At 54.5% G+C, this 26,730-nt stretch overlaps 1 protein-coding gene and 1 long non-coding RNA gene across 3 annotated transcripts; one reads left to right on the plus strand and one right to left on the minus strand.

Moving 5' to 3' along the window:
• The first annotated feature begins 16,477 nt into the window (after positions 1-16,477).
• Positions 16,478-22,257, plus strand: AQP2 (aquaporin 2). The gene is made up of 4 exons (XM_009099037.4): positions 16,478-16,843; positions 19,545-19,709; positions 20,674-20,754; positions 21,704-22,257. The coding sequence occupies exons 1-4, from the start codon at positions 16,478-16,480 to the stop codon at positions 21,917-21,919; spliced, it is 828 nt and encodes a 275-aa protein (XP_009097285.2). The 3' UTR covers positions 21,920-22,257.
• On the minus strand, positions 20,777-25,401 carry LOC108963462 (uncharacterized). 2 transcript variants are annotated; one of them, XR_007779770.1, is made up of 4 exons: positions 25,149-25,401; positions 22,605-22,703; positions 22,266-22,416; positions 20,777-21,477 (listed from the first exon to the last, which is right to left on the minus strand). It is a non-coding gene; the product is annotated as an uncharacterized LOC108963462 (long non-coding RNA). The 2 variants fall into 2 exon arrangements; XR_007779769.1 differs by lacking the exon at positions 25,149-25,401 and having other exon boundaries at positions 22,605-23,561.
• Positions 25,402-26,730: the final 1,329 nt, after the last annotated feature.

The raw sequence follows: 26,730 nt of genomic DNA on the forward strand, positions 1-26,730 counted from the left end.
ATTGTCCCTTTTGAAGGGTGAAGGGGTTCCCATGGGCCCAGGACAGAAGAAACACAGCCCAGGCTCCACCTGGAACCCAGGAGAGGGGCTGGAGAGGAGTGGGAGCTCTCAGCAGAGCAGCTGCACTCTGTTCCCCCAAAATGAGACAATTTGGAGCTGAGACCCTGCATCCCCCCCTCCCGTCCCTCCCCAGCCCCTTCCAGTCATTCCTGAGTTTGCCAGGTCCATAACAGAGGTACAAACAATAAATCAATCAGCTGTTCTGAGCGCTCTGCGGGGGAAAAAAAATAAATAAACGTGACAAACTCCAGGCTCCCCCGGCCCAGTGCAGAGAAGGGGAGGATTCTTTGCAGGGAAACAGGGTGGAAAAACCATCCCCGCTCCTGGATTCTGCGGAGAAGCCGGGAAAGGAAGGGTTAAAAGGAAAGCACGAGGTGGAAGGGCAGGAATGCAGCCAAGCAAAGCAGCCTTGGCATCCGCACGGACCCAGCCCGAGCCATTCAGTCGGAAAGGGGCGATTCCACCTGTCAGGATTATTCCGAATCAATTAAGGGCCACTTAACCAGCGGCTCCTCAAGGGCTTCATTCTCCCGGGGCTGGGCAGGGGCTGAGAGCCCTGGGCAGGTCCCAAGGGAGGGAGGGAAACTGAGCACAGCGCTGCTTCCCCGATTCCGGCTGCTCTGAGAGGGTGAGGATGGACAAACAGCCAAGAACAAGGATGGATAAATAACCTCGGACAAGGAGGGGAAAAGAACACACTCAGGGGGTGACACCCTCCAGGCAGGGCCTGGCAAGGGGCTCGGGAACAGGAACTCAGGGGCTTTGAGAGCCCAATTGCTCAGGGAGCCCCAGGGCTCTGCTGCCCAGCCAAGGCAGGAGCCCTGGAGCCTTAACTCCATCCCAGGCTGGAAAGGCTCCAAGAGGTGAAACGTTTGGTCTGGGAGGGGAAAAACCGCCCGCAAAGCAACAACCCCAGCAGCTCCTCCTGCATGAAAACAGCAGGGAAGAGACTCCAGCCCATGACGTGGACACGCTGCTGTTTTCAAGGTTAAAAAGGGAAGTTTATTTCTTCAATATTTACAGATTTCCAAAATGGACAGTGGATTGGAGGGGGAGAGTGCCATCTCTCCAATGACACTGGATAAACCAGCAGTCTATTAAATTTCCCTTTTTCCATAAAAGAATGTAAAACAATAAGTTACTTACAAAAAGTGAGTGAGAAAGTTCGTTACAAAAATGTAAACATCAGAAGGCTTAAAAAATCAGGGCGACAGGAAGGGACCCCAGGATCATCCATTCCAACCCCTGGCCCTGCACAGACACCCCAAAATCCCACCCTGTGCCTGAGAGGGGTGTCCAAAGGCTCCAGGAGCTCTGGCAGCCTTGGGGCCATGACCAATCCCTGGGGAGCCTGGGCAGGGCCAGCACCCTCTGGGGAAGAGCCCTGCCCTGGTCTCAGCCTGATCCCCCCTGGCCCAGCTCCAGGAGTGTCCAAGGTCCATCCCCACCCAGGGGATCTCGGCCTCCCCTCCTGGGCCAGCCTGGCACCCAATCTAGCACCACCTCCATGGGGCTCTGAGGAGCCACCAAGTCCTTCCTGAGGCAGGAAAAGCATCTGGGAGAGCCCTCGGGGCTCTGCTTGCTCCTGGAGAAGAGGAGGATGACTCTGCCCGGCCTGCAGCGATGGAGAGCAGATCCCTCGGGCTTGCAGGGACCCTTCTTCCCCCCAAACCCTGCTCCAGGCCTGGATCCTTGTTCTGCTGTTTGAGCTGAGCAGTGGAGAGCAGATCCCTCGGGCTTGCAGGGACCCTTCCTCCCCCCAAACCCTGCTCCAGGCCTGGATCCTTGTCCTGTTTGAGCTGAGCAGTGGAGAGCAGATCCCTCGGGCTTGCAGGGACCCTTCCTCCCCCCCAAACCCTGCTCCAGGCCTGGATCCTTGTTCTGCTGTTTGAGCTGAGCAGTGGAGAGCAGATCCCTCGGGCTTGCAGGGACCTTCCTCCCCCCCAAACCCTGCTCCAGGCCTGGATCCTGTTCTCCTGCTTGAGCTGGCAGCTCCCAAAGGTGCCAGAGTCCTCCCAAGGTGTGAATTGTCCCCAGGGCCCATCCCACAGGGAGAAGGTGCCAGGTGCAGGTGTCTGGCACACCCATCCAGCTCCAGCCCAAACCCAGCTCTGGCCATTCTCCTCCTCACTCTTCCCTTCAACACTCAGACTGAGAAATAATGGCAATAAAAAATCTCTGTCCAGGCCACACCCAGCCAAATCCACCAGGGATTTTGCAGGATTAAAACAACTTTGCTGAACACTCAATCACATCAAAAACAAAGGAAAGGGAACCTGATGGGATAATTAAGGGATTTGCTGCACCAACATCCACAGGGGCACACCCAGAAGCCCTCAGCAAATACTCTGTCCCCCATCCCAAGAGAGAAAAAAAAATCCCTGGAAGTGAAAGCTGTGCTGTGGGCTTCAAAATAAAACATTGAAAATTCAGGAATTTACCCCAGGCTGCTGAATTATCCATGGATTATTAATGCTAAATCCCTGGTCCCTGGGAGGGGGATTAACCTGCCGACTGAAAACATCAGGGAATGCACAGAGAAGGGTTTGCAGAATAAAATAAATGAAAACCTCCTTGTCCTTGAGGGGCAGAGCCCTGCCAACATCCCAGGGAGCTTCCCGGGGCTGTCAGCCTTGGAGCTTCGTCTGCATGGGAGATGGAAACCTGGGCAGGACAAGGGAGAAAGGTTTTAAACTAAACCAGGAAAGATTAGATTGGCTGTGAGGAAGGGATTCCTCCCTGGGAGGGTGGGGAGGCCCTGGAATGGATTTCCCAGAGGATGCCCCATCCCTGGGAGCACCCAAGGCCCAGTTGGACGAGGCTTGGAGCAGCCTGGCACGGTGGGAGGTGTCCCTGCCCTGGGACTGGATGGGCTTTAAGGTCCCCTCCCACCCAAGCATTCCATGATTCCCAGCCAGCTCCTGCCTCTTGACTCCCACCAGCCCCCTGCAGCTGAACTGTCCCCTCCTTCCTCCCCAGGACGTTCCTGATGGGTGGGACAGCACTCCCTCAACACGTGGGGGAAGGAGCTGGATGAGCCTTGGGGTGGGAATGCCCTCCTGGCTTTCTGCACTCAGGCCTGGAGAGCTCCTGCTGGTGCCCGAGCTGACCCCAAACCCCTTCCAGCACCCCCTGTGTGCCTCAGTTTCCCATTGCCTGGGGGGAGGTCCCACCAACCGAGCTGTCCCCCTGACCCTGGCTGCCAGGGAACATTAATTACAACCCTGAGCAGTCACCTTAATTAACGAGGGCTTGGCCTGCCGTGGTGGGCAGCACCCGTGAGGAGCAGCAGCTGAGGAAGCTCCTGCTGCATCCCTGCCTTGGGACCAAGGGAACTGGGGGGTCTGGAGAAATTTGGGGCTGGTTCATTTCTTTGAACACCTCCAGAGCTGTGGTGTGAGACCTCCATGGATCACAGGGGACAGTGTTGAGAGGAACAGCAGATTTGTCTTTCCAAACCAGCTCTGGGTCTGCTGGTGGATAAAACCAGCACTGGAAGAGAAGAGAAACAATGGGAAGGATTGCACTGATTGATGAATGGGAAAAGAGGTTTGCTTTTACAAACAAACTTTAGGTTTGCTGATAAATGAAATTAGATGTTGAAAGATGAAAGAAACAATGGGGAAGAAAAACACCTAAATTATATAAGAATTAAAACTTAAAAGGGAGGGTTGTACATTAGAGGGGAATCTCTGGTATCAGGAGATCTGGGAAGTCTGAACCTCCCAAGTACCTCACCCAATGGGGAAAACCCCTAAATTCCATAAGAATTGAAAATGAAAAGGGAGGATTGTACATTAGAGGGAATATCTGGTATCAGGTGCTCTGGGAAGTCTGAACCTCCCAAGCACCTCAGAAATGGGGAAAGAGAGAAGGGAAATGTGGCTGGAAATTGGGATAAAAAAGAGGCTGCGTCTTCCAAAAATCTGAGAGACCCCAGGGGATGCCCCATGGCCTCTGCCTTGGTTGGAATAAAGCCAAAAAAAGGACTCCTCTGGCTCCTATTTGCACACAAACCTCTGGTGTTTGTGGATGAATTTCCCTGGCAGTGTGGACACAAAGGAGCAAACGGAAGCGAAGTCGGTGCTCCCACGTCAGAGCAGCAGCTCCGGGTGCTCCCAGGCCCGAGCAAACACTGCAACCCAGCCTGGCTCTGCCCAGGATTAAACTGTGCAGCTCTCAGGGGCCTTGGCAGCGCTCCCTACCCGCTGCCAGCAGAGCCTGTCCTGCCCCCCGGGTGCAGCCGGGCTGCTGGAGGGCAGGAATTGCTCAAGAGCTCCCAGTCCTGGCTGGGAGGGGGAGCAGAACAGGTTTGGGGACACTGGCCTGGACACCGAGCAGTTCCTGCTCCCAGCTGCTGTGCAGGGACTTTAGATAATGCTGGGAAGGATGAAGGTTTGACAAGAACATCCCACAGCTATGTGTGCTTGGCAGAAAGATTTTTGAATGTAGAATCTGAAGAAGGAATAGAGATGGAAGCAAATTCTGATATAGAAGAAGAGAATTACTTACTGGATAACCAAGGAGGCAAAGGGTGTGTTAGTTAGAAGGGGTTTTCATGACTGAGAGCAAAGGATAAATCCTCCCCAAAGAAGAAGATGTTTTTACCAAGCAGAAAGAGAGCACAGGCAAAGAAGTCAGCAAATGTGGCAAGCAGGAAAAGGTCTCAGAATTTTCCACTGCAAGAAAACTGAGTAACAACTTCTGGCTTCAACTGTAATGTACTGACTGTGAGTGACTGGAGAGCAGTGACAGGAATATGGTAATGACAGCAGTTATGACAGGCTATGGACAATAGTTCAGGGAGAGATTGGTTCTGCTGGATGAAGATGCTCAGCAAATAAAAGTATAGAATGCCTTGTAACCTAAACTAAGGGTCTGCAGGCCTGCCTGCAGCTGGAGCTGACAGCTGTGGGCACAGCTCTGTCACCCACCACCCTGGACGGCTGCAACATCTTGGATGGAATAAACTGCATTTTGGATACAATAAACTGCATTTTGTACACAATAAACTGCATTTTGGATGCAATAAACTGCAGTTTGGATGCAATAAACTGCATTTTGGATGCAATAAACTGCATTTTGAAGAGCTGCCTGGAGTCCCACATCCCTCACTCAGGCTCTGACAATAGAGCACAGCCCAGGGTGGCCACAGGAGTGTCTGGCACTGCTCCTGGCCCAGGAGTCACTGTGCTGGTGACATGGCTGCATCCTGTCCAGCAGAGCACATGGAGGTGGGACTTGGGTGATCCTTGGGGGTCATTTCCAGCTCAGGGTATTCCAGGTTCTGTGGTTCCAGAGCCCAAATTCCCAACACCTGGCTCAAAACCCAGGTTTGCTGCTGTTCTCCTGGAAGGATCCTCGGTCCTTGCCCTGCCCCCCCAAATTTAGAAGGAAGGGCATTTCCCACCAGGCCTAAGGATGTCCCAGGAATGGAACTGCAGAATCAGGGAATCCTGGAATGGTTGGGTTGGAAGGGACCAGGGCAGGGACACCTGCCACTGTCCCAATGTCCAACCTGGCCTTGGGCACTTCCAGGGACCCTGGGGCAGCCCCAGCTGCTCCAGGAAATTCATTCCAGGGCCTCCCCACACTCACAGGGAGGATTTCCCTCCCAAGAGCTGAACTGCACCTCTCCAGGTTCTTGCAGCAGTTTGTAAGACGAGCCTGTGGCTTGTGCCTCCCTGAATTTCATCCCTGGGACACAAAGACCTCGCTTTTGTCCTTTGTGTGGCTCCAGACATCCCAAAATCCCCTTCCTTCTTCTCTATCCTCCCCAGACCCCACCTTTCCCATGACATCCCTGCACTCACATCTCTGCCTGGAAAGCACCTTCAGCCCCTAAATGGGGCAGATTTCTTTCTCTACCCCGTTCCACCACGAGGGAACAGCTCCATCCCTCCCAGGAGGGACCTGGGGCTGCCCCCAGCTGTCCCACGTTGGGACCTTTATCCCCAAAACCTCCAGGCAGAATTTTTTTAGCCTTAGTTTGTGCTCTTTGGGTGGATTGTTGCAGGTTTTGGGGTACAGCAAAGCTCCTCCACCCCGGCGAGGCCCAGCCCCTCTTGGATTCCAAAGCAGCAGTTTCACGAGCTCCACTGGAGCAGCAGAATGAAATTCTGAACTCCGTGGGCAGCTCTGTCCCCACCCAGGAGAGGATTTCAGAGCTTTCTTCACGCTGGGCTGGCTGGCATGGCCTCGAGGAGATGCCAGGGCTCCCCGAGCCTCAGCACAGCTCAGAGAGCCAAAGAAAATCACAGTGACAGCGGGGCCAAATCCCATCAGCACGGGCATGGGCACGGGAGGAAATCAGAGCCACAGCCCAGATTTAAAAACAAAACTCCTCCAAAAGTCTCTGTACCGTGGCAGGAGGGCAAATCCCAACCCAGGCCTAACCACGCCCAAACCCCACTGAAATCCAGTCACCACAAACAAAAATATCCCCCCCTGAACCTTCACCTCCCCTTTCTCCTCCACAGAGAGAAGGAGACAGAGCCTTTGCAGAAGCCATTTTGGGCTTCTCTCGTTTCAGCCTCGGCATTGAGGAGGGCTCTGGGAAGGACCAGGAAGCAGAAGGAGAAGGAGGGACATGGAGGATGGAAAGTGGAGAAGGTGATGAAAAGAGATGGAAGGAGGGAAGATAAATGGCCCTTCCACTGAAAATTGAAAACAAAGAGGTTGGATCTCCCGCCTGCACCTCCTGTGTAAAAACAAAAGTTTTGGGAGCAGTTTTGGAGCCTGTCCCAGCCCTTTTCCAGCTGTTGATCACATGGAGACCTCTGCAGAATCCAGGCTGGTGGGAAGGGCTTCAGCCAACCCTGATGGCTGTGGAGGCCTTTCCATGGGGGTGTCCAGCTTGTGGAGCTGTTCTGCCCTTTTTCCTGCTTCTCCCACACTCCCAGACACAATCCCCATGGGAAAAACTTCCTGAAGAAACGTAGGGATCATGAGAAGCGTGAGGGTTTCATTTGCTGTGTCTGGAGGCTGCCAGAGCAGCTCCCAGAGGCAGCTTAGTGGGATGGAACTCTGGGAATTCATCACAAGCTCCCAACTTTGCTCCTGAAGCTGTCCCAGAGCCCAGGACTGGTTTCCAATCCCTTCCAGCTCCAGGAGGGACAGCTCCAGGCAGGGGGCAGCTGCTGGAGGACAGAAACTGTTCCTGTCCTCCTGGCTCTGGGCACAGCACCTTCCCTGGATCCCGTCCTGGTGGGATCGACCTTCAGGGATCAGCTGGTCCTGCACAAACCCCACTGGACTCAGGAACCCAGCACTGGGAATGCTGGGGCTGTCAGAGCCCAGCTCAGTGCCCAGATCCCAGCTCAGTGCCCAGATTCCAGCTCAGTGCCCAGAGCCCAGCTCAGTGCCCAGAGCCCAGCTCAGTGCCCAGATTCCAGCTCCACATTCAGATTCCAGCTCAGTGCTCAGATCCCAGCTCAGTGCCCAGATCCCGGCTCAGTGCCCAGATCCCAACTCCACACCCAGATCCCAGCTCAGTGCCCAGATCCCAGCTCCACGCCCAGATTCCAGCTCCACACCCAGATCCCAGCTCAGTGCCCAGAGCCCAGCTCAGCTCAGTGCCCAGATCCCAGCTCAGTGCCCAGATCCCAGCTCAGTGCCCAGATCCCAGATCCACACCCAGATTCCAGCTCCACACCCAGAGCCCAACTCAGTGCCCAGAGCCCAGCTCTACATCCAGAGCCCAGCTCCACACCCAGATCCCAGCTCAGTGCCCAGAGCCCAGCTCAGCTCAGTGCCCAGATCCCAGCTCAGTGCCCAGATCCCAGATCCACACCCAGATTCCAGCTCCACACCCAGAGCCCAGCTCAGTGCCCAGATCCCAGCTCAGTGCCCAGATTCCAGCTCAGTGCCCAGATCCCAGCTCAGTGCCCAGATCCCAGCTCAGTGCCCAGATTCCAGCTCCACATTCAGATCCCAGCTCAGTGCCCAGATCCCGGCTCAGTGCCCAGATCCCAGCTCAGTGCCCAGAGCCCAGCCAATGCCCAGATCCCAGCTCAGTGCCCAGAGCCCAGCTCAGTGCCCAGATCCCAGCTCAGTGCCCAGATCCCAGCTCCCCACCCATATCCCAGCTCAGTGCCCAGATCCCAGCTCCACATCCAGATCCCAGCTCCACACTCAGATCCCAGCTCCACATTCAGATCCCAGCTCCACACCCAGATCCCAGCTCCGCACCCAGATCCCAGCTCAGTGCCCAGATCCCAGCTCCATACAGATATTCCTGTTCCACACTCCCCCAAAGCAGAGGCAGGAGCAGCTCTTGCTCAGGAATTGATTTGAAGATGATCCATGGAAAGGCTGGGGGGTATTTGGTGCAGTCCAACATTTCCTTTGGCCTCCTCTGTTTGCTGCATCTCAGCCTGAAAATTTTCCTTGTTTTTTTCCCCTGTGGACCCCAAAGTTCCCTGCCCTGCCTCTGCTGTGTCTGGCCCACGAGAGCCATGGACTGACCTTGGCCTCAGGTGAGAGAAGCCAAAGCCTTTTTCTTTCTGCCTCAATCCCAGCTGGTTTTTAGAGGGATTTTTGGCAATAACTCTCTTCTTTCCCTGCCCATCCTCACCAGGAGCAGCTCCCCAGGAAAGGCACTGGCACAGGGATAATGTGCAGGGGACAGGACAGTAGGGGACAGGGAATGAGAACCTTGGATCCCTGGGACTGGAGGGGACAGGGAAAAGGTGCTGCAGGTGCCAGGTGAGGAGGGGATACAGGACATCATTGCTGGAGCCACCAGCAGGACCAATTCCCAGCAGCATCCAACACTGGTTTTGATTTTCTTTTTAACTCTGGGGTCACCTGGAGCTGGCATCTCCCAGAGCTCATTCCCTTCCAGCCCACAGCCCCGGATTACTGAGATTTACATAAAATGAGGAAAGCTGAGCTCAGGCTGCCCCGTGTCACTGCTCGTCACTGCTCCGTGTCACTGCTCGGTGTCACCGCACCATGCCACAGCCACTCCCCAGTCCCACCCGCAGCTCTGGGGCTCTCTCAGCTGTTTGGTTGTGCAAACAAAGCCCGGGGCAGCCAGCTGAGCTCTCCTGTCACCAGGGTCGTGTCCCACCCTCCCTGCTCTTCAATGATGTCACATTCCTGCCCGGAATGTGGCAGAGAGCTTCCAGCAGCCAGCGGGGCCATGGGGGCTCCATCACTTGGGAGTCTGTGGAAACCCAGGGCACCAGGAGTATTTCTCTGTCTGCTCTGGGGTGCCCTGACCTCCAGGGGAGCACTGACTTTGATCCTCACTCATGGAGAAAGTTTCCCAGACTTCAAGATAGACTGGAATCTACAAAAGTGAGAAATAGATTATAGAGAGCAGTGTAGGTCACTTAGGGAGAAATTTAGGTTTTGGGATTTTTAGTATGTTGTGGATGGAAGCAAGATGGAGGGCACAGGGTGTTGTCCTGGGTGTCCTTTCTTCTTCATGATGCTTCTTCCTTCTCCTCCATGGGTTTGGGTGGCATTTTGTAATTGGGCAGAAAAGTCCCCACTGGGGCTCCTTGGGATCACTTATTGGTTAAAAGGGAAAATAATCTGGGTGTCAGTTCTTAATTGGATAGTTCAGTCTTAAAAGACCTTGTACCAAGAGATTGTGGCCATTTTGTGCCTTGCTGCTGAGCTCACAGCAGTGACACTGTTTTACTGATAAGAAATAATAAAAACCTGAGTCTAAACACAAATTACTGTCTCAAGTGCCTTCAATCCAGACCCAGAGAAACCAACAACTGGGACCATCACAGGAGTCTGCACGTTTCTGGATGTCCTGGATTCTGGCTGGAGTTCTTTCATGGATTTTAGAGAAAAGCATTCCTTATTTTCCTATAAATGTTTATATGCCCTGGCCTGAACTTCAGCACCCAACAATGGAAGAATGTTCTCCTCTTTGCCATCCCTTAGGTGGGATAGAAGGGAGGTCCCAGCTTCCATCTCTGCTGCCATGGGATGTTGGGAATGGCCAAATCCCAGAGCAGCTGTGGCTGCCCCATCCCTGGAAGTGTCCAAGGCCAAGTTGGACAGGACTTGGAGCAACCTGGGATAGCAGGAGGTGTCCCTGCCATGGCAGGGGTGGGACAGGATGGCTTTAAAGCCCTTTCCAACCCCAACTGTTCCATGATTCCTGCTGGGCCAAAAGGCTCCGTGGTCTCCACAGCCATGGGAATGTCCTGATCCCAGCAGGATCCACAGCCTGGCTCTGGCAGCACCAGTCTTTCTGTCTGCCTGCACTAAAGCCCAGGCAAACATTCAGGACTGAACTTGCAAGTCCTTGAGATGGGATAAAGAAACCAAGCAAAGCCTCTCAGGCGGGTTCTGCTCCTGGCCCACGCCCAAGGTCCCTTCGGGAGGCACTGGAGGGAATCGGGGCTGCAATAATCCATTTGCCTCCCTAAGGAACAACAAACACAGCCAGAGCCAACAGAAGCTCTGTGCAAAAAGGGATTTAGGAGATGAGGTGAAAGGCAGAGAAGGTGGGGATTCTTTCCCTACTTTGCTACTCTGGTGAACATCCTTTGGATGGAATTGGGCAGGGGGAGAAAATCCCTTCTCCTGATGGTCACCAAAAGGGACCTTAAATCCCTCCCTGGCAGCCACAGCTCCCTGCTGGAGAGGGGCTTGGGACAAGGGATGGAGGGACAGGACACAGAGAATGGTTTCCCACTGCCAGAGGGCAGGATTAGGTGGGATATTGGGATGGAATTCCTCCCTGTGAGGGTGGGGAGGGGCTGGGATGGATTTCCCAGAGCAGCTGTGGTTGCCCCTGCATCCCTGGAAGTGCCCAAGGCCAGGCTGGACAGGGCTTGGAGCAGCCTGGGACAGTGGGAGGTGTCCCTGCCCATGGCAGGGGGTTGGAACTCAATGGTTTTTAACATCCTTTCCAGCCCAAACCAGTCTGGAATGAGGCAGCAGGAGCCAAATCCTGGAAAAACCCAGCAGAGACTCCCTCCCACAGTGAGGGACCTATGTTTGGTCCTGTCACTGCTGAGGGACCCCCACCCACAGCCCCTCCTGTCTGGGGATCCTGCCAGGATCAGGACCTGCAGGGTGCAACTGCTGCTGCTGCTGCTCCAATTCCCAGCTGGAAGCCAGGCCGAGGGGCTTCTGCCCCTGCTGATCCCAAGCCAGATGAGTCCATTCCTTCATTCCCATCTGCTTCCCAAGCTCATGGCTGCCATTCCCCACACTCTGCTGGGCAGCAGGATGGGACCAAATGCTCAGGCACATCCATTTCTCCAGGCAGCCAACAGAGAACCAAGAACAGCATTTGTCACAATACAAGATTTTTTTTTTCTTTTTTAAGGGCTGTTCCTGGAGAACTCTCTGAGACAGGATTTCAGTTTTACCCACTCCAGTTTTACCTATTCCAGTTTTACACTTTTCAGTTTTCCCCCTCCTTTGTGGGACAGAAATCTTTCATTTCAAGAACTGCAAAACCAAAACCATTCAAATTTGTATAAAAATTTCTCCTAAGCCTTATTCCAGTGGTGGATTCTCTGGTGTCCAATGAAAAGGGCGTTTGCTGCCGTGGGAAGGAGCAGTTCAGGTTGTCCCAGGCTGTTTTAGAGGAGGGGGAGTTGCCTGCAGGGGTTCCCTGCTCCCAGAAAAGAGCAGAAAATGGGATTTCCAGCAGGGTCTGACAGCCCATGGGACTCCTGTGACACTCCTTGGATCCAAGCAGGAAAACTGCGTGTTGTTTATGCAATAAGTGTTTTTGTGGCTCCCAGGTATTTCAGATGGAATGGCGATACCTCGGGATGTTTATACTTTCCTGGAAGCCAGGGGAGCAGAGATATCAGGGCCATCTAAAGCACTGGAGGAGCTCCTGGTTGTGCAAGAACCATTCCCTGCCTCGCAAACATTCTTCAAAATACGGCACCTTCAAAACATTCTTCGAAACGCGGCAGCGGGACCTGTCCTGCTGCACCAGCACATGGGGCTCACACAGGAGGTTCCAAACAGGGGGTTCCAAACAGGGGGTTCCAAACACGGGGTTCCAAAGAGGGGGTTCCAAACACGGGGTTCCAAACAGGGGGTTCCAAACAGGGGGTTCCAAACAGGGGGTTCCAAACACGGGGTTCCAAACACGGGGTTCCAAACAGGGGGCTCAAACAGGGGGTTCCAAACACAAACACCAACATGGGGTTCCAAACATGGACACCAACACCAGATTCCAAACACAGGGAACCCACACAGGGAAGCCACACAGGGCTCCAAACACAGACACCAACACCAGATTCCAAACACGGGGCTCCAAACATTGGGTTCCAAACAAGAGGTTCAAACATGAGGCAGGAACACAAGGCACCAACACAGGGCTCCAAACACCAGGTTCCAAACATGGGGTTCAAATATGGAAACCACCAGATTCCAAACACAGGGAAACCACAAACATGGGGCTCCAAAATGGGGCTCCAAACACAAACACCAATATGGGGTTCCAAACACAGGGCACCCACACAGAGCATCAATGCAGGAACCAACACGGGGCTCAAACAGGGGGTTCTGAACACAGACACCAACACGGGGCACCAACAGCAGATTCCAAACACAGGGAACCCACACAGGGCTCCAAAGATGGGGCTCCAAACACGGACACCAACATGGGGTTCAGACATGGACACCACCAGATTCCAAACACAGGGAACCCACACGGGGCTCCAAACATGGGGTTCTAAACATGGGCACCAATATGGGGTTCCAAACATAGGGAACTCACTGAGGACATCAACACAGGAACCAACAGGGGCTCAAACAGGGGGATCCAAACACGGACACCAACATGCGGCTCAAACACGGGGCACCAACACCAGATTCCAAACACAGGGAACCCACACAGGGCTCCAAATATGGGGTTCCAAACACAGACACCAACATGGGGCTCAAACATGGGGCACCAACACCAGATTCCAAACACAGGGAACCCACACAAATACCAACGCAGGGCTCCAAACACGGGGTTCCAAACACAGCACTGCAACATGGGACACCAACACGGAGTTCCAGTCGTGGGGTTCCAACACAGGGCACCAAGACGGGGTTCCATATATGGGGAACCCACACGGGGTTCCAAACACAGGACATGAAGTTGAGGCACCAACACAGGGCTCAAACAGAAGGCACCAGCACAGGGCATCAGCATGGTGTTCCAAACATGGGGCTCCAAACGTGAGATATCACCGTGGGGCTCCAGCACAGGGCACCAGCATGAGGCACCCACATGAGTTCCAACTTCCTGCAGATGCCAAGCCACTCCTCAGGATCATTACATTTGCACCTGGTCCCAGGGAGGGCTGATAACACCGTCACACTCCAGGGGCTGGGGTTGTAGGGTAAAATAATGCACTTTCCCAAACTCCTTGGATTCCCTGCAGGGCTGGAATGCTCCTGGCTGCTCCCAAAGCAGCAGCACACCTGGGGTGAGGTGGAAAGCCACATTTCCATCATCTCCAGCAGTTCCAGGACCCCCTCCCAGACACAAGCACAGATTCAACAGCCCGTTCCCAACCCTTCAGCTGGTGGGGTCTCCCATTTTTCCGGGGCAGTGTCCAACCATGGCACAGCCAGGAAACCTTGGCTCTGCCACTGACTCAGTGCCTGGAGTCAGCAGAGTCTGGTTTGGTGCCGTGGATGGATTCCTCTGTAAAACCAATGGAATTACAGTGCTGGGGGTCTCTGGCAAAGCTGGGATGGGCTGTTCTTTTTGTAAAACACCATCTCCCAGCAAATGCCATGGACACCACAACAGCCAGTCTCAAAATGCAGCTCTGACCCTTTCCCCACAGCCCAGCAGCACAGGAACCCCCCAGCCATGGCACAGACTGCTCCAAGCTTGAAACAAACGTCTCCAATTTCAGCACCAGCATCTCCAAGCTCAGTACAAACAAGCTGCAAAGAGTTTTGCATCTCCAGACAAAAGTCAGGACCATAGGGTTGGACTTCTAAGTGGCTCAGAACTAATCCTGCTGACTTCTCCTTCCTTTTAATTAGTCCTGAGCACTGAGACATCCCCACGCTCCCCATGAGTAACCACTAATCAGGCAGGGTATGAGCTCCAGTAATTACCCGGATTTGCTCTCCATCCTCCCTGCAGTAATTGCAGCCCTGAGTAACTCCTGCCCTGAGTAGGGCTGAGCCCTGTGCCAGGCATGTGGAGCACGAGTCTGGCCACGACCATGATCCTGAGGCTCAGCACCCAAATCCCTTTAGCCTCCAAACCTGTTTTACGAGACTGACTCTACTGATGGAAAAGCTCTGGCTGGAGAGATGCTGGGGCGGGACACAGTCCCAGGGGAGGATTTTCAGAGGAAAAGGTTTTATTGGACCACAGTCCCACCTTGCACAGACTCAGCCATGGGCTGGACTTGTTTTTCCCCCAGTCCCTCACTTGTTAAGAGCAATGTTCCGAAAAACCTTTTTTCAGAGGGAAGAAAAGGGAGAGGGATAGGAGAGGAGAGGGGAGGGGGAAAAGAAGGGGAAAGGGAAAAAAGAAGGGAGAAGGAGAAAGCAAAGGGGAAGGGCAAAGAGGAGGAGGAAGGGAGGGAGACAAGAAGGGAGAAGATGAGAAGAACAGTTCCATTGGAAGGGACCTACGTCCATCCTCTGCTCCACCTGGAGCTCTGTTCCCCACCTGTCTTGGAGAAAAGAACCTCCACAAACCCCTGTGGGTCCTTTCCTGCCTGGGATACCCCTCATCCCATGATATAATCCCAGCAACATGGAACACTGGCCATCAGTCCCATGGCACTTGCACAGCTCCTCTGGAAGGGAAAAATACTCAGTTTATTGTAGAGCAAGAGCCTTTGTTAGAGCCCAAAAATGGACACTTGGTCCTGCTGCTCTGCATCCCTCTGGGATAAAATGATCCCACCTCAGAGTCGACTCTGGAGAGGAAAAACCAGCTCCTCAATTTCCAATTTCACCAACCCCAGTGACAAGGCGAGGAAAAGGTTTTGCAGACATCCCTCAGGAATGGGAAATGAACAAAAGGGAAAAGAAACTTTCTGGGCAAGGAGCAGATGGGAAGAACTAAATCCCAGAGAAGAAATTCCAACTCTGGGATTGACACCAAGAACTAAAAGGACGTTTCTGAAGAGCAGAGTTGGCCAAAATGGCCATAATTAGGGTGCAGTGGTGCTCCAGCCCTGGGGTCACATTTCCACATGGGAACTTCTGACAGTCTTTGCTTTGAGATTGATTCCCAATTTTCTGGGTGGGAAATCTGTGCCCAGGCTGCAAAATTCTGGTGCTCTGAGGAGCTGAGCTGTAGTGAATCCCTTTTGTGCCTCCCCTGCACTCACTTTTCATGGAATAATCATGGAACATCCTCAGTTGGAAGAGACCCTCAAAGATGATTGAATCCAACTCCTGGCCCTGCACAGAACACCCCCAGGAATCCTTCCATGCTCCTGGACTTTCCTGGTTGTTAAATCACAGCCCATGGCCTGATTTTCAACACAAGCCAACATCAGCTCCATCTCCACAGACCCCCATTGCTTCCTGTCCTCTCCACACTCCCAGGGTCCAGCTGCAGGAGCAGCTCTGGGATAGATCCCAGGTAAGGAGCCCAGGGGAAGGGGAGCAGTCCTTCCCAGGTAAGGAGTCCAGGAGAAGGAGAGCAGTCCTTCCCAGGTAAGGAGTCCAGAAGGGGAGCAGTCCTTCCTAGGGGAAGGGGAGCAGTCCTTCCCAGGTAGGGAAGCCCAGGGGAAGGGGAGCAGTCCTTCCCAGGTAAGGAGTCCAGGAGAAGGGGAGCAGTCCTTCCCAAGGGAAGGGGAGCAGTCCTTCCCAGGGGAAGGGGAGCAGTCCTTCCCAGGTAAGGAGTCCAGAAGGGGAGCAGTCCTTCCCAGGGGAAGGGGAGCAGTCCTTCCCAGGTAGGGAAGCCCAGGGGAAGGGGAGCAGTCCTTCCCAGGTAAGGAGTCCAGAAGGGGAGCAGTCCTTCCCAGGGGAAGGGGAGCAGTCCTTCCCAGGTAAGGAGCCCAGGGGAAGGGGAGCAGTCCTTCCCAGGTAAGGAGTCCAGAAGGGGAGCAGTCCTTCCCAGGGGAAGGGGAGCAGTCCTTCCCAGGTAAGGAGTCCAGAAGGGGAGCAGTCCTTCCCAGGGGAAGGGGAGCAGTCCTTCCCAGGTAAGGAGCCCAGGGGAAGGGGAGCAGTCCTTCTCAGCACTGCTGGAGGCTGATTTATGACCTCCCCAGGGTGCAAGTGCTCCATTCCCCGGCTCTGATAGAAGGGCAGGATCTGATGTTCCCTCAGCTGGAACACAGCAGGAAAAAAGCATCAGATTTCCCGGGACCGGGATCCCATCCCCTTCAGCAGCTGATCCTGCAGCCCCCCCTCCTCCAGGTATATAAATGTTGTCGCAGGTCACCCTCAGGGACACAGCAGGAGGTGGGCACCGAGGACGCTGCGGGCAGGAGCCTCCATGATGTGGGAGCTGCGCTCCATCGCCTTCACCAGGGCCGTCCTTGCGGAGTTCCTGGCCACCCTGGTCTTCGTGCTCTTCGGCCTGGGCTCAGCCCTGAACTGGCCCTCGGCGCCGGCCCCGAGCACCCTGCAGATCGCGCTGGCCTTCGGGCTGGCCATCGGGACGCTGGTGCAGGCCCTGGGCCACGTCAGCGGCGCCCACATCAACCCCGCCGTGACACTGGGCTGCCTGCTGGGCTCGCAGCTCTCCCTGCTCCGCGCCCTCTTCTACGTGGTGGCCCAGCTGCTGGGGGGCGTGGTGGGCGCTGCCATCCTGCATGAGGTCACCCCGGCCAGCGCCCGCCAGGGCCTGGCCCTCAACAAGGTGAGGCTGCGGCGCGGGGCGCGCTCGGCAGGCCCGGGGACACCGGGCAGGGTCTTTGGGAGCCCGAGGGGGGCAGGAAGGGGCTTGTGGCCGGCCCCAAAAACCCCCTCAGCTGCCCCAAAACCTCTTCAGCTGGGGATCCCAGAACTCGAGAATTCTCAAAAGTCCCACTGGGATTTTCCTCAGAGAACCCGGAGAGGCCCAAAATCAAGGGAATTCCATCTCAAATCCAGCCAAAAATCCCTAAAAATCCCCCTCAGCTCCCCAAAACTTCCATCTGGGGATCCCAGAATTCCCACTGGAATTTTCCTCAGAGAATCAGGAGAGGTCCAAAATTTGGAAAATTCCTTCCCAAATCTACCCAAAAATCCCTAAAAATCTCCTTAGCTGCCCCAAAACATCCTGCCAGGGATCTCAAAAATTCTCAGAATTCCCAAAAATTCCCACTGGAATTCCCCAAGATTCCCACTGGGATTTTCCTCAGAGAACTAGGAGAGGCCCAAAATCAGGGGAATTCCATCCCAAATCCACCCAAAAATCCCAAAAAAAACCCCTCAGCTCCCCAAAACCTCCTGCCAGGGATCCCAGAATTCCCACTGGGATTTTCCTCAGAGAACTAGGAGAGGCTGAAAATCAGGGGAATTCCATGGGAATTTCATCCCAAATACACCCAAAAATCCCTAAAACCCCCTCAGCTACCCAAACCCTCCTGCCAAGCATCCCAGAATTCCCAAAATTCCCGAAAATTTCCAGAATTCACAGTGAGGAAGCCTCTGAATGCCACAGCCCAGCACCTGCTGGATCCTGCTGCTCCAAGGGTCCTGTCAGGAGCAGGGATGAAGGCAGGACTCATCTTCCTCCTCTGGTTTTAGGGCTAAAATTTCCTGAGATCCATCAACTATTTCTCATTGAGCCACTTCTTCCACCTGGGAAATTTTTGTTCTTTTCATATTGGCACCAAAAATGTCCCCTGGTTTTGGGGCTAAAGCCAGAGGAAGGATCCAGCTGGCCACAGACACATCCCTTGGAGTCATAACTATCTCATTTTTCCCAGGCTTGTACCTGGGGGACTTGGATTCGGGGGGTCCCAGGGGTTTAAGGAAGGACACGTCCAAAATACCACCTCTGCATTCCTCTTGTCCCAGCCCATCCCAATTTCCCCTCAGCTGTGGGTACACGCAGCCTTTTCCTGGCTCTGCTTTGGCCAAGCCACAAGTCCCAGGTTGCTGAAGTGGTGGGGAGAGGAGAGATTTGGGTCTGAACCCAGGGATTCCCTGGATTTAGATTCCTCTGGCATGGTTTTAGTGCTCGTCCAGAGGAGCACCTCACCTGTCCCCTCTCTCCCTCCGTTTCTCCTGGGGCGCTGAAGCTGACTCCTCTCCCAGGGAGATGCTGTGCTGGTCCCACCCACTCCTGTCCCCAGCTCTCCCCATGCCCGGGGGGTTTCTGATCTGGGGGAGAGCCAGTAAATCCCACCCTGGCTTTGCTTTGGCCAAGCCACAATTCCCAGGTTGCTGAAGTGGTGGGGAGAAGAGAGATTTGGGTCTAAATCCCAGATTTTCATTAGATTCATCTCATTGCTTCCCACTGTGATGGGATGGTCACACCAGAACCAGCTGCTTCATCCCAAAACCCAACACATGGATTCCCTAAAGCTTCACAAGGATCTCTGGCTGGTTTCAGACAGGGAAAAAATAAAACCAGGGAAGCTTAGGATCCCCATGGGGGATTCTTCAGTGGTATCCTGGCCTCCAACACCCCCACAGGAGGGGGAAAAGGAATTGAAAGCCAGGGGTTCACTGTCCCATCCCAGGGGGGCACAGGCACCTGCCAGGATCAGCACCACCCAACCCCAAGGGAGCGAGGGAGGAGCAGGGAGCTGGGCTGGGAGGCAGCACATGGAAATTGCCTTTCCCACAGCAGGGAGGCACTGCCAGAGTGATTAAGAAGGTTAAAAAGAGGGATTGTGGTTTGATCTGAATGAGGGGATTTAGGCTGTAGTGACTGAGGGTAATAAAAGCGGGAGGTTTAAGGGAGACTCAGACTGCTCAGCTTTGTTGGTTTGCAGCTTAAAGTGGAAACTGGGGATTCTGAGAAGGCTTTTTCCCCCTGTGAGCTGTTCATGGCGTGGCTGCCTGCACAGATCACCCCTGTAAAAAGGGAGGGGAATACTGGGGAGGAGAATGAGGAGGATCTGACTCTGGAGCTTGGGCAGGAGGGCAGTTAGGACCTTCCTGGGATCACCAAGCGTTAGGACCTTCCTGGGATCACCAAGCGATGGGATTAGATTTGGGAGGGGACAGGGAAAGAAGGGACCTAGTTGGAGGATCAGCTCCAGATCCGACCTGACAAATTCTCTGAGTCAAAAAAGTGTGGAAAGGGAATTTTTTTCTTTTTTCATGCCAAAATATTTCTTTTCAATGCCTTCAAAATGCAACTTGTAAACTTTTCCCAAAGGCATTTTGAGCAGGAGGAAAACAAAAAGAAATGGAAAAATACCAAGAAATTGCCAATAAAATTTCATGAGAAGTCAGTCAAGCATTTCCCATTGAGCCACTTCTTCTGCTTGGGAAGTTTTTTCTTATTGGTGCCAAAAATCTCCCCTGTCTCCTTTGGTTCCCCCTGATTTTGGATTCCTCCTCCATATTTCCCATCCACTCACAGAACCTGGCCTTGGAACTTGTTTTTCCTCTCGTTCCAGCTGCACAATGAGACCACGGCAGGGCAGGCGGTGACGGTGGAGCTGTTCCTCACCTTCCAGCTGGTCCTGTGCATCTTTGCTTCCACAGACGAGCGGCGTGAGGACAACCTGGGCTCCCCTGCCCTCTCCATCGGCCTCTCTGTGGCCGTGGGGCACCTTCTCGGGGTGAGTGGATGGCCCAAAACTTGACACTTTTGGGGTTCTTTTTTTGTTTATACCCCAAGATGGTTTGGCTGCATCTCTGGGCTTGACAGGGGATAAGTAACCTGTGGTTTTCCAGTGGAGAGAAGGAAAAATCCCACCAAAGCCATGGGAGAGCTGTGGCCTGAGCCCAGACTTTATTTGGCATGAAAATCTCCAAGCCCAGCACCTGCTGGATCCTGCTGCTCCAAGGGTCCTGTCAGGAACAGGGATGAAGGCAGGACTCATCTTCCTCCTCTGGTTTTAGGGCTAAAATTTCCTGAGGTCCATCAACTATTTCTCATTGAGCCACTTCTTCCACCTGGGATATTTTTGTTCTTTTCATATTGGCACCAAAAATGTCCCCTGGTTTTGGGGCTAAAGCCAGAGGAAGGATCCAGCTGGCCACAAACACATCCCTTGGACCCTGCCTCTCCTTGAGTCCCATTGGGAGTTCAGGGATCTGTGGGATCTCTCCTGGAGTGAAGGTGCTGGCTGCTGGGGCTCTCCAGGATGAGCCTGGGAAGTGTTTGGGATGGACACTCAGGGAAATCCCACCTGGGTCACGGCCCAAAGCAGCCCCCACACCAAGTGCATGCAGGAAAACGCTGTTGGTCACAGCACACCTTCCATCCTCAGTGCCCCACGAGCCCCTGTGTCCATGGGACTGTTCCTCTCCTGTCCTCAGGGGCACAGGAGGGAATTTTCTGCAGGAGTGGGAGCTCATCCCCGCAGCTCCTGGGGCTGCAGCACAGCAACCCCGGGACAAGCGAGCTCAGCCACCTCACAGGGCTGACTCAGGTGCTGGCAGCTCCTGGCATCCCTCTTCCTGGAACAGGAATGCTGAAGGGTGAAGCAGCAGCTCAGCTGTCACCCTAATGACACCCCAACGTTTTTAAAATGAGGTAGAAGGGTTTAATGCTGACAGCAGCCGTGGTGTTCCCGGCAGATCCGTTACACCGGCTGCTCCATGAACCCCGCCAGGTCCTTTGCCCCCGCGGTCGTCGTTGGAGACTTCAGCGACCACTGGGTGAGAACTCGGCTCTGGGTTGGGTCGGGTTGGATGAGGCCCCCACACTTCCAATATTCCTCGAAACTCACCAAGCCAGACAAATTCCGGGAATTTCCATGCCAGCTCCCAGCTGGGGGAGAAATGGAGAGATTAGAAGGAGGTGGGGCTGCCGGGTGCTTAATTGGCTTTTCCAAACTTCAAACTGGGAGCGTTGCAACAGGATCAGGGTGTGAGGTCTGTTGACATGACTTGGCACAGGGAACAAAACCAATGGAGAGTGGAGCTGTTGCCAGTCCTGGGGAACTTTCCTGGTTCCTGGATCTAGGTACACCTTTGGGAACACTCCCTGGCTCCCCAGGGAATGGCCATGGCTCTGAGCCTGCCAGAGCTCCAGGAGCATTTTGGCAATGCTCTCCGGCACAGGGTGGGATTGGTGGTGGTTGTCCTGAGCAGGGCCAGGGAGATTTTGAGGATCCTTGTGGGTCCTTTCCAGCTCAGGAGATTCCATGATTTTATTGTTTTCATCTACAAAGAGCCTGACTGGAGGCAGAGCTGTGGTAGTTCCTGATGTCTGTTCCCAAGGTGACTGGCCCAGGCAGGTGCCTCCACCTCCTCCTCCTCCTCTTCCTCCTCCTGCTGAATCTCCTCCCACAGCAATCCATGAGTGGGTAGGAAAATGCTCCTCCAGATGATGCCACATCACTCAGCATGTTCACAATGGTCCTGTCATTAATGCAGAGTCTGAGCAGAGGGGGAATAGTGGAAGAGGATGGTTGGGAAGATCCCAGCCCTGGAGGGGAGCTCAGATCCCCAGCGATGGCCAAAGCAGAGCTGACTTCAGGTTTTGTTCCCAGGAAGGAGCCCAAGCCCCTGGAATGCCCCTCAGAGATCCTAGTTCCTCCCCACCCTCCAAAGCCAGGCTGGGTTTTGCTCACCCCGCTTTTCTCTCCTCTCCTCTCCTCTCCAGGTGTTCTGGGTGGGCCCCCTGATTGGGGCTGCAGCAGCTTCCATCCTCTACAACTACGTGCTGTTCCCACAGGCCAAAACCCTCTCGGAGCGCTTGGCCATCCTCAAAGGCTGCGAGCCCGAGCAGGACTGGGCCGAGCGCGAGGCCCGGCGGCGCCAGTCCGTGGAGCTGCACTCCCCCCAGACCCTGCCCAGGGGGATGTCTGAGAAGGTGTAGCCAAACTCTCCCTGGGCCGAGAGAGGAGCTGGAAACCTCTGGCGTGGTTTTAGTGCTCGTCCAGAGGAGCACCTCACCTGTCCCCTCTCTCCCTCCGTTTCTCCTGGGGCGCTGAAGCTGACTCCTCTCCCGGGGAGATGCTGTGCTGGTCCCACCCACTCCTGTCCCCAGCTCTCCCCATGCCCGGGGGGTTTCTGATCTGGGGGAGAGCCAGTAAATCCCAACCCCACAGGAACAAGGGATCTCCCCAGGATGCCCTCTCCCTTGTCCCCCTCGCAGGACACGGAGTTTGGCTGAGGCTGCTCCCTCCCGGAGAGCTCCAAGGAACCTGAGGAGTGTTCATTACCCTGGGCGTGGAGGTTCCACCTGATGCCTCATTGCTGCTGCACTCTGCTCCCATCCTGGGGCCCCGCTCGCCTCTGGGTTCACACACAGGAGCAGGAGCAGGAGCAGGAGCGCTGACTCTGAGCCGTGACTGCCACACGTGACAGGTTCTGCTGTGAAAGGGACCAAAGTGCCATTTCCCACCTGCCACGGAACACGGAGGTGCTCCCACAGGGGCTTTCCTGGGAACATGGGACTGAGAGCATGGCCGTGAGTCCCTGCAGGCCCCACTGGGGAGCACTTGCGAATTCTCCCTCCTGTGAAACAACAAGCCCAGGTTACAGCCCGAACTCATACCCACCTGATTGTTGGGCCAGGGTTGTCCTTCCTCTCTCTCCCTGGTCTTCCCTTCTTTCATCTGGTCCTGTTCCCCTTGGAGGCTCGGATCACCTGGAACACACTAAGGGAAGATTTCACACCCAGTGTGTTCCAGGTGTGAAGAATCAGAATCATGGAATGGGTTGGATGGGAAGGGACCTCAAACCCCACCCAGTCCCACCCCTGCCGTGGGCAGGGACACCTCCCACTCTCCCAGGCTGCTCCAAGCCCTGTCCAACCTGGCGCTGGCCACTTCCAGGGATGGGGCAGCCACAGCTGCTCCAGGAATTCCATTCCAGGGCCTCCCCATTCCTCTCAGGGAGGAATTCCTTCTTATCTCACATCCCTTTCTCATGGCTGCATCACTCCAGACCCTCCAAACCCCTCCCACACCTTCCCTCTGCCCTCTTAGGACCTGGTCATGGTCCTCAGCCTGGCCAAGGACTTTGGGTTAGTCTTTGGGTGAACTTTGCTCTTTCTGCCATTGATTTAAGCCCATTTCAGCCATTTATTTAACTCCATTTCCCCTGCTCTGGCCCAAGTTCTCCCTTCCCAGAGTGGATCCCAGCAGTGTCTCCAGCATTGCCCCACCAGTGTCAGCCCCACCAGGATTTCTCTGGAATGGCTGTGATGGGAATATTCAATGAGACTGGGCCCAATTCCAATCATAAGGGTGATTTATAGATCATTCTGGATCATTTCCCTCCCTCGTTCTAACAGGACACCCCCACCACGGGATGCTCTGCACTCTGCTCCACTGGCACCATCCCCTCCTCCCATCAGATCCATCCTTGCCTTCCTCCCGTGCTCCTCCTCAGATGTTGGAGTGGCTGTTGCTGCAGGGGTGAGGAGAGAGCCTGGCTTTGATCTGGCCCAGACCTGGTGTTTATCCACAGCCAATCCATGCAAACACCCCCAGAGGGCTTTGCCAAGGCAGCACTTCCAGCCCTGGTTTGATCCACCCAAAACAGGGATTCTGCTTCCCTTTGCTCCTTGATGGTGAATTTGAATTTTAGCTCAGAAGAGGCTTCTCAAAAATTCCCTCTGTTCTCAGCAATGGCAATAAAATCATGGTTTTAATCATTTCCAGTGTCAAATTGTATTTCTGTTATCAAATGCTCACTTTTAAAAGTCATATGAGGGTTTTGATGCTCTTCAAAGGAAAATTAACCCATGTATGTGTGAAGGAAAATCCCAGTGGACTTTTCCAGAAGTCACCCTGGGGATGCTCTGCTGTAGAAAAAGCCACAGCTGAATTCAGTTATTTATTTAAATTAACGTTGGTGCATTCAATGTCTCGTCTCCAGATCGAAACATTTCATTTATTATTTACCCTGACAACGTTTAAGTCTCACAGGGCCTGAACCTGAGGTTTAATGTCTGATTATGGCTCTCCTCTTTCCCATGAAGTGATTTGAATTCCCTTTTACCCCCTGAATTCGGACACAGGGATCAAATACTGACATATTTACGGAGAACACTGACACATTTATGGTAAATAATAAAGTCACCTCCCAGACCCAAACCCCTCAGCCAGGGGGTTGAGGGAGCCCCAGTCTTCCTGGGAATACTAATTCACCTTCCCTGTGGAGCTGGCTCATTCCCAAACTTGGCCTGTCAGGAAACCACCCAGACACTCCAGGTTGTACTGGGGGAGCTGGAATTGGGGGCAGGACCAGGAACCTGGAGCTGCCACAGACCAACCACACCCTCCCTAAACCGGCCACACTTGGATGTCAGAGCCAGGATCTGAAGCATTCCCGTGTCCTTCCACCCCCAAGATCACGAGGTTTTCCCCTTCTCCCACCTTGGGGTCAGGGGTGCCTCAGCTTTGGGCTGATCCTTCTGCAGAGCTGCAGAAACTCCAGAGCATTTTGCACACACCCACATCCCCTCCTTGTCCTTGCGGCTTGGCTGCCACGCTCCTGGGACCATGGAATTGTTCAGGCTGGAAAATGCCTTGGAAAACACCCAGCCCAAGCGTTTCCCCACCCCTGACCATGTCCCCAAGTGCCACAGCTTTGAAATCCCCCCAGGGATGGGACCCCACCCCTGCCCTGAGCAGCTGTCCCTGGTCTGGAAAACCCTTTCCATTGAGGAAATCTCCCCCAATATCCAGCTAAACCTCCCCTGGCACAGCCTGACGCCATTTCCCTTGTCCTGTTGCTCCCTGGGAGCAGAGCCCACCCCCCCGGGCTGGTCCCTCCTGTCAGGGAGTTGTGCAGAGCCACAGGGTCCCCCCTGAGCTCCTTTTCTCCAGGTTCAGCCCTGCCCAGGTCCCTCAGGAGTTCTGCAGCCCTTCCCCAGCTCTGGACATGCTCCAGCCCCTCAGGGTCTCTCCTGGCAGTGGGGTCCAAGGGGACCCCAGGATTTGAGGGGTCTCAGCAGAGCCCAGCCCAGGGGCCTTGTCCTGGTCCTGCTCCTCACAACGTCTGCCACAATTTGAAACTAATCCCAAGGAATTCCCTCCCTTGCCTATTCCAGCTCTGGGATGGAGCGTTGCCACACCCACCCACTGATCCCTTACCTGTTGTAGGGACCTGAGAGCATCCAAATCCCTGCTCAGGGAATCTGGGAGAACCTTGATCCCAGTGCCTGAAGGGTTTCTGCATCCTGTGGGGAAATGGGGAAACCATTGGGAGAACGTGGAAGTAAAATCATGGCCTGGAGAAGCCCAAACCCAGCTGTCCCTTGGAATTCCCAGCACAAGACAAGCCCCTCCAGCCCCTGGTCCCACCTGTGGGACGGGGAGGACAGAGACCAGCCCAGGGTCACCTCAGGGGGGGACAGAGCTGAATTCTCTGCTTTGGATTTCTTGGCCTGACCTTTCCAAACCTTCCCAGTCCCAGAGGCTGCGTGAGCCTCCAGCAGTCACTTCCCTGCAGTGCCATGGCCTGCCTGGGATCAGGTACCTCCTTGCTTTGCATCATTATTTTATGGATCTATTTGTAGATGGAGAAATATTTTCCAAGTGTGTTTTCCTTGAGGAGCCAGGAGGGCAAGAGGAGAAGGCAGGGCCAGGTGTAGGAAATGACCACAGACCATGCCAGAGGGTGCTGGTGCTCCAGAGGGAAGCCAAATTTCCCAAAGCTCTTCTATTCCCAGGGCTCTGCCAAAGGATCTGCTGGTGAGAATGGAAGCTCTGCTTCAATTTTAATCCAAACTTCCCAGGAATCCAAAGGCAAAGCCCACATTTCCAGCCACCCCTCAGTGCAAGAACCTTCAGCTTCGGATCTGCTGGCACAAGGGAATTTCCCAGCATGGGTCTCTTTAACTCTCCAGTGAAGATTTTTAAAGCTGAGAAGTTCCTTGGTACATTTGCTCCGAGTTTCAGAGGCAAAATGGAGGGAAAAAGGATTTTCCCATTCCCCAGCTGTCCCCAATGTTCTGCTGTGAAACCTTGGGCACTTGGAGCCAGGGGATTGTGTGGAAATCTTGGCTTTTCACAGAACCATGGGAGGGTTTGAAAGGGAAGGGACCTTAAAGCTCATCCTGTCCCACCCCTACCATGGGCAGAGACACCTCCCACTGTCCCAGGATGCTCCAAGCCCTGTCCAGCCTGGCCTTGGACACTGCCAGGGATGGACCAGCCACAGCTGCCATGGGAAATCCATCCCAGGGCTTCCCCACCCTCACAGTGAGGGATTCCCTCCCAATATCCCATCCCTCCCTGCCCTCTGCAGTGGGAAGCCGCACCCCCCCCCCCCGCCATTGTCCTGGCACTCCAGATCCTTGGAAATTGTCTCCTTTCATCTTTCCTGCTCCTTCAGGCACTGGAAGGCCACAATGAGGTCACCCCAGAGCCTTCTCCAGGCTAGATAACCCCAGCTGTGCCAGCCTTTCCTGCCAGCAGAGCTGCTCCATCCCTCTGATCCTCCTGGTGCCTCCTCTGGGCTCTCTCCAGCAGCTCCAGCTCCTCCCTGTGCTGGGCCCAGGGCTGGGGCAGCTCTGCAGGTGGGGTCTCACCTGGGCACAGGGCCAGAACCCTCCCTCTGGGCTCAGCGGACTCTGGGTTCTGTCCATCTCTCACCCCCCAGAATGTTATTAGGAGTTTCCAGATTCCTGCAATCATATCAAGAAGTCATTCATTTATTTATGGTGTTTTTCAG

This window comes from Serinus canaria, chromosome 25 (assembly GCF_022539315.1).
Source record: "Serinus canaria isolate serCan28SL12 chromosome 25, serCan2020, whole genome shotgun sequence".
Taxonomy (NCBI): domain Eukaryota; kingdom Metazoa; phylum Chordata; class Aves; order Passeriformes; family Fringillidae; genus Serinus; species Serinus canaria.

Excerpts from the sequence above, each read along its gene's own strand:
- AQP2 (XM_009099037.4), top strand. The coding sequence starts at position 16,478 with ATGATGTGGGAGCTGCGCTCCATCGCCTTCACCAGGGCCGTCCTTGCG. Across the intron at positions 16,844-19,544 it reads AGGGCCTGGCCCTCAACAAG|CTGCACAATGAGACCACGGC; the intron begins GTGAGGCTGCGG and ends CTCTCGTTCCAG. Across the intron at positions 20,755-21,703 it reads GAGACTTCAGCGACCACTGG|GTGTTCTGGGTGGGCCCCCT; the intron begins GTGAGAACTCGG and ends TCTCCTCTCCAG.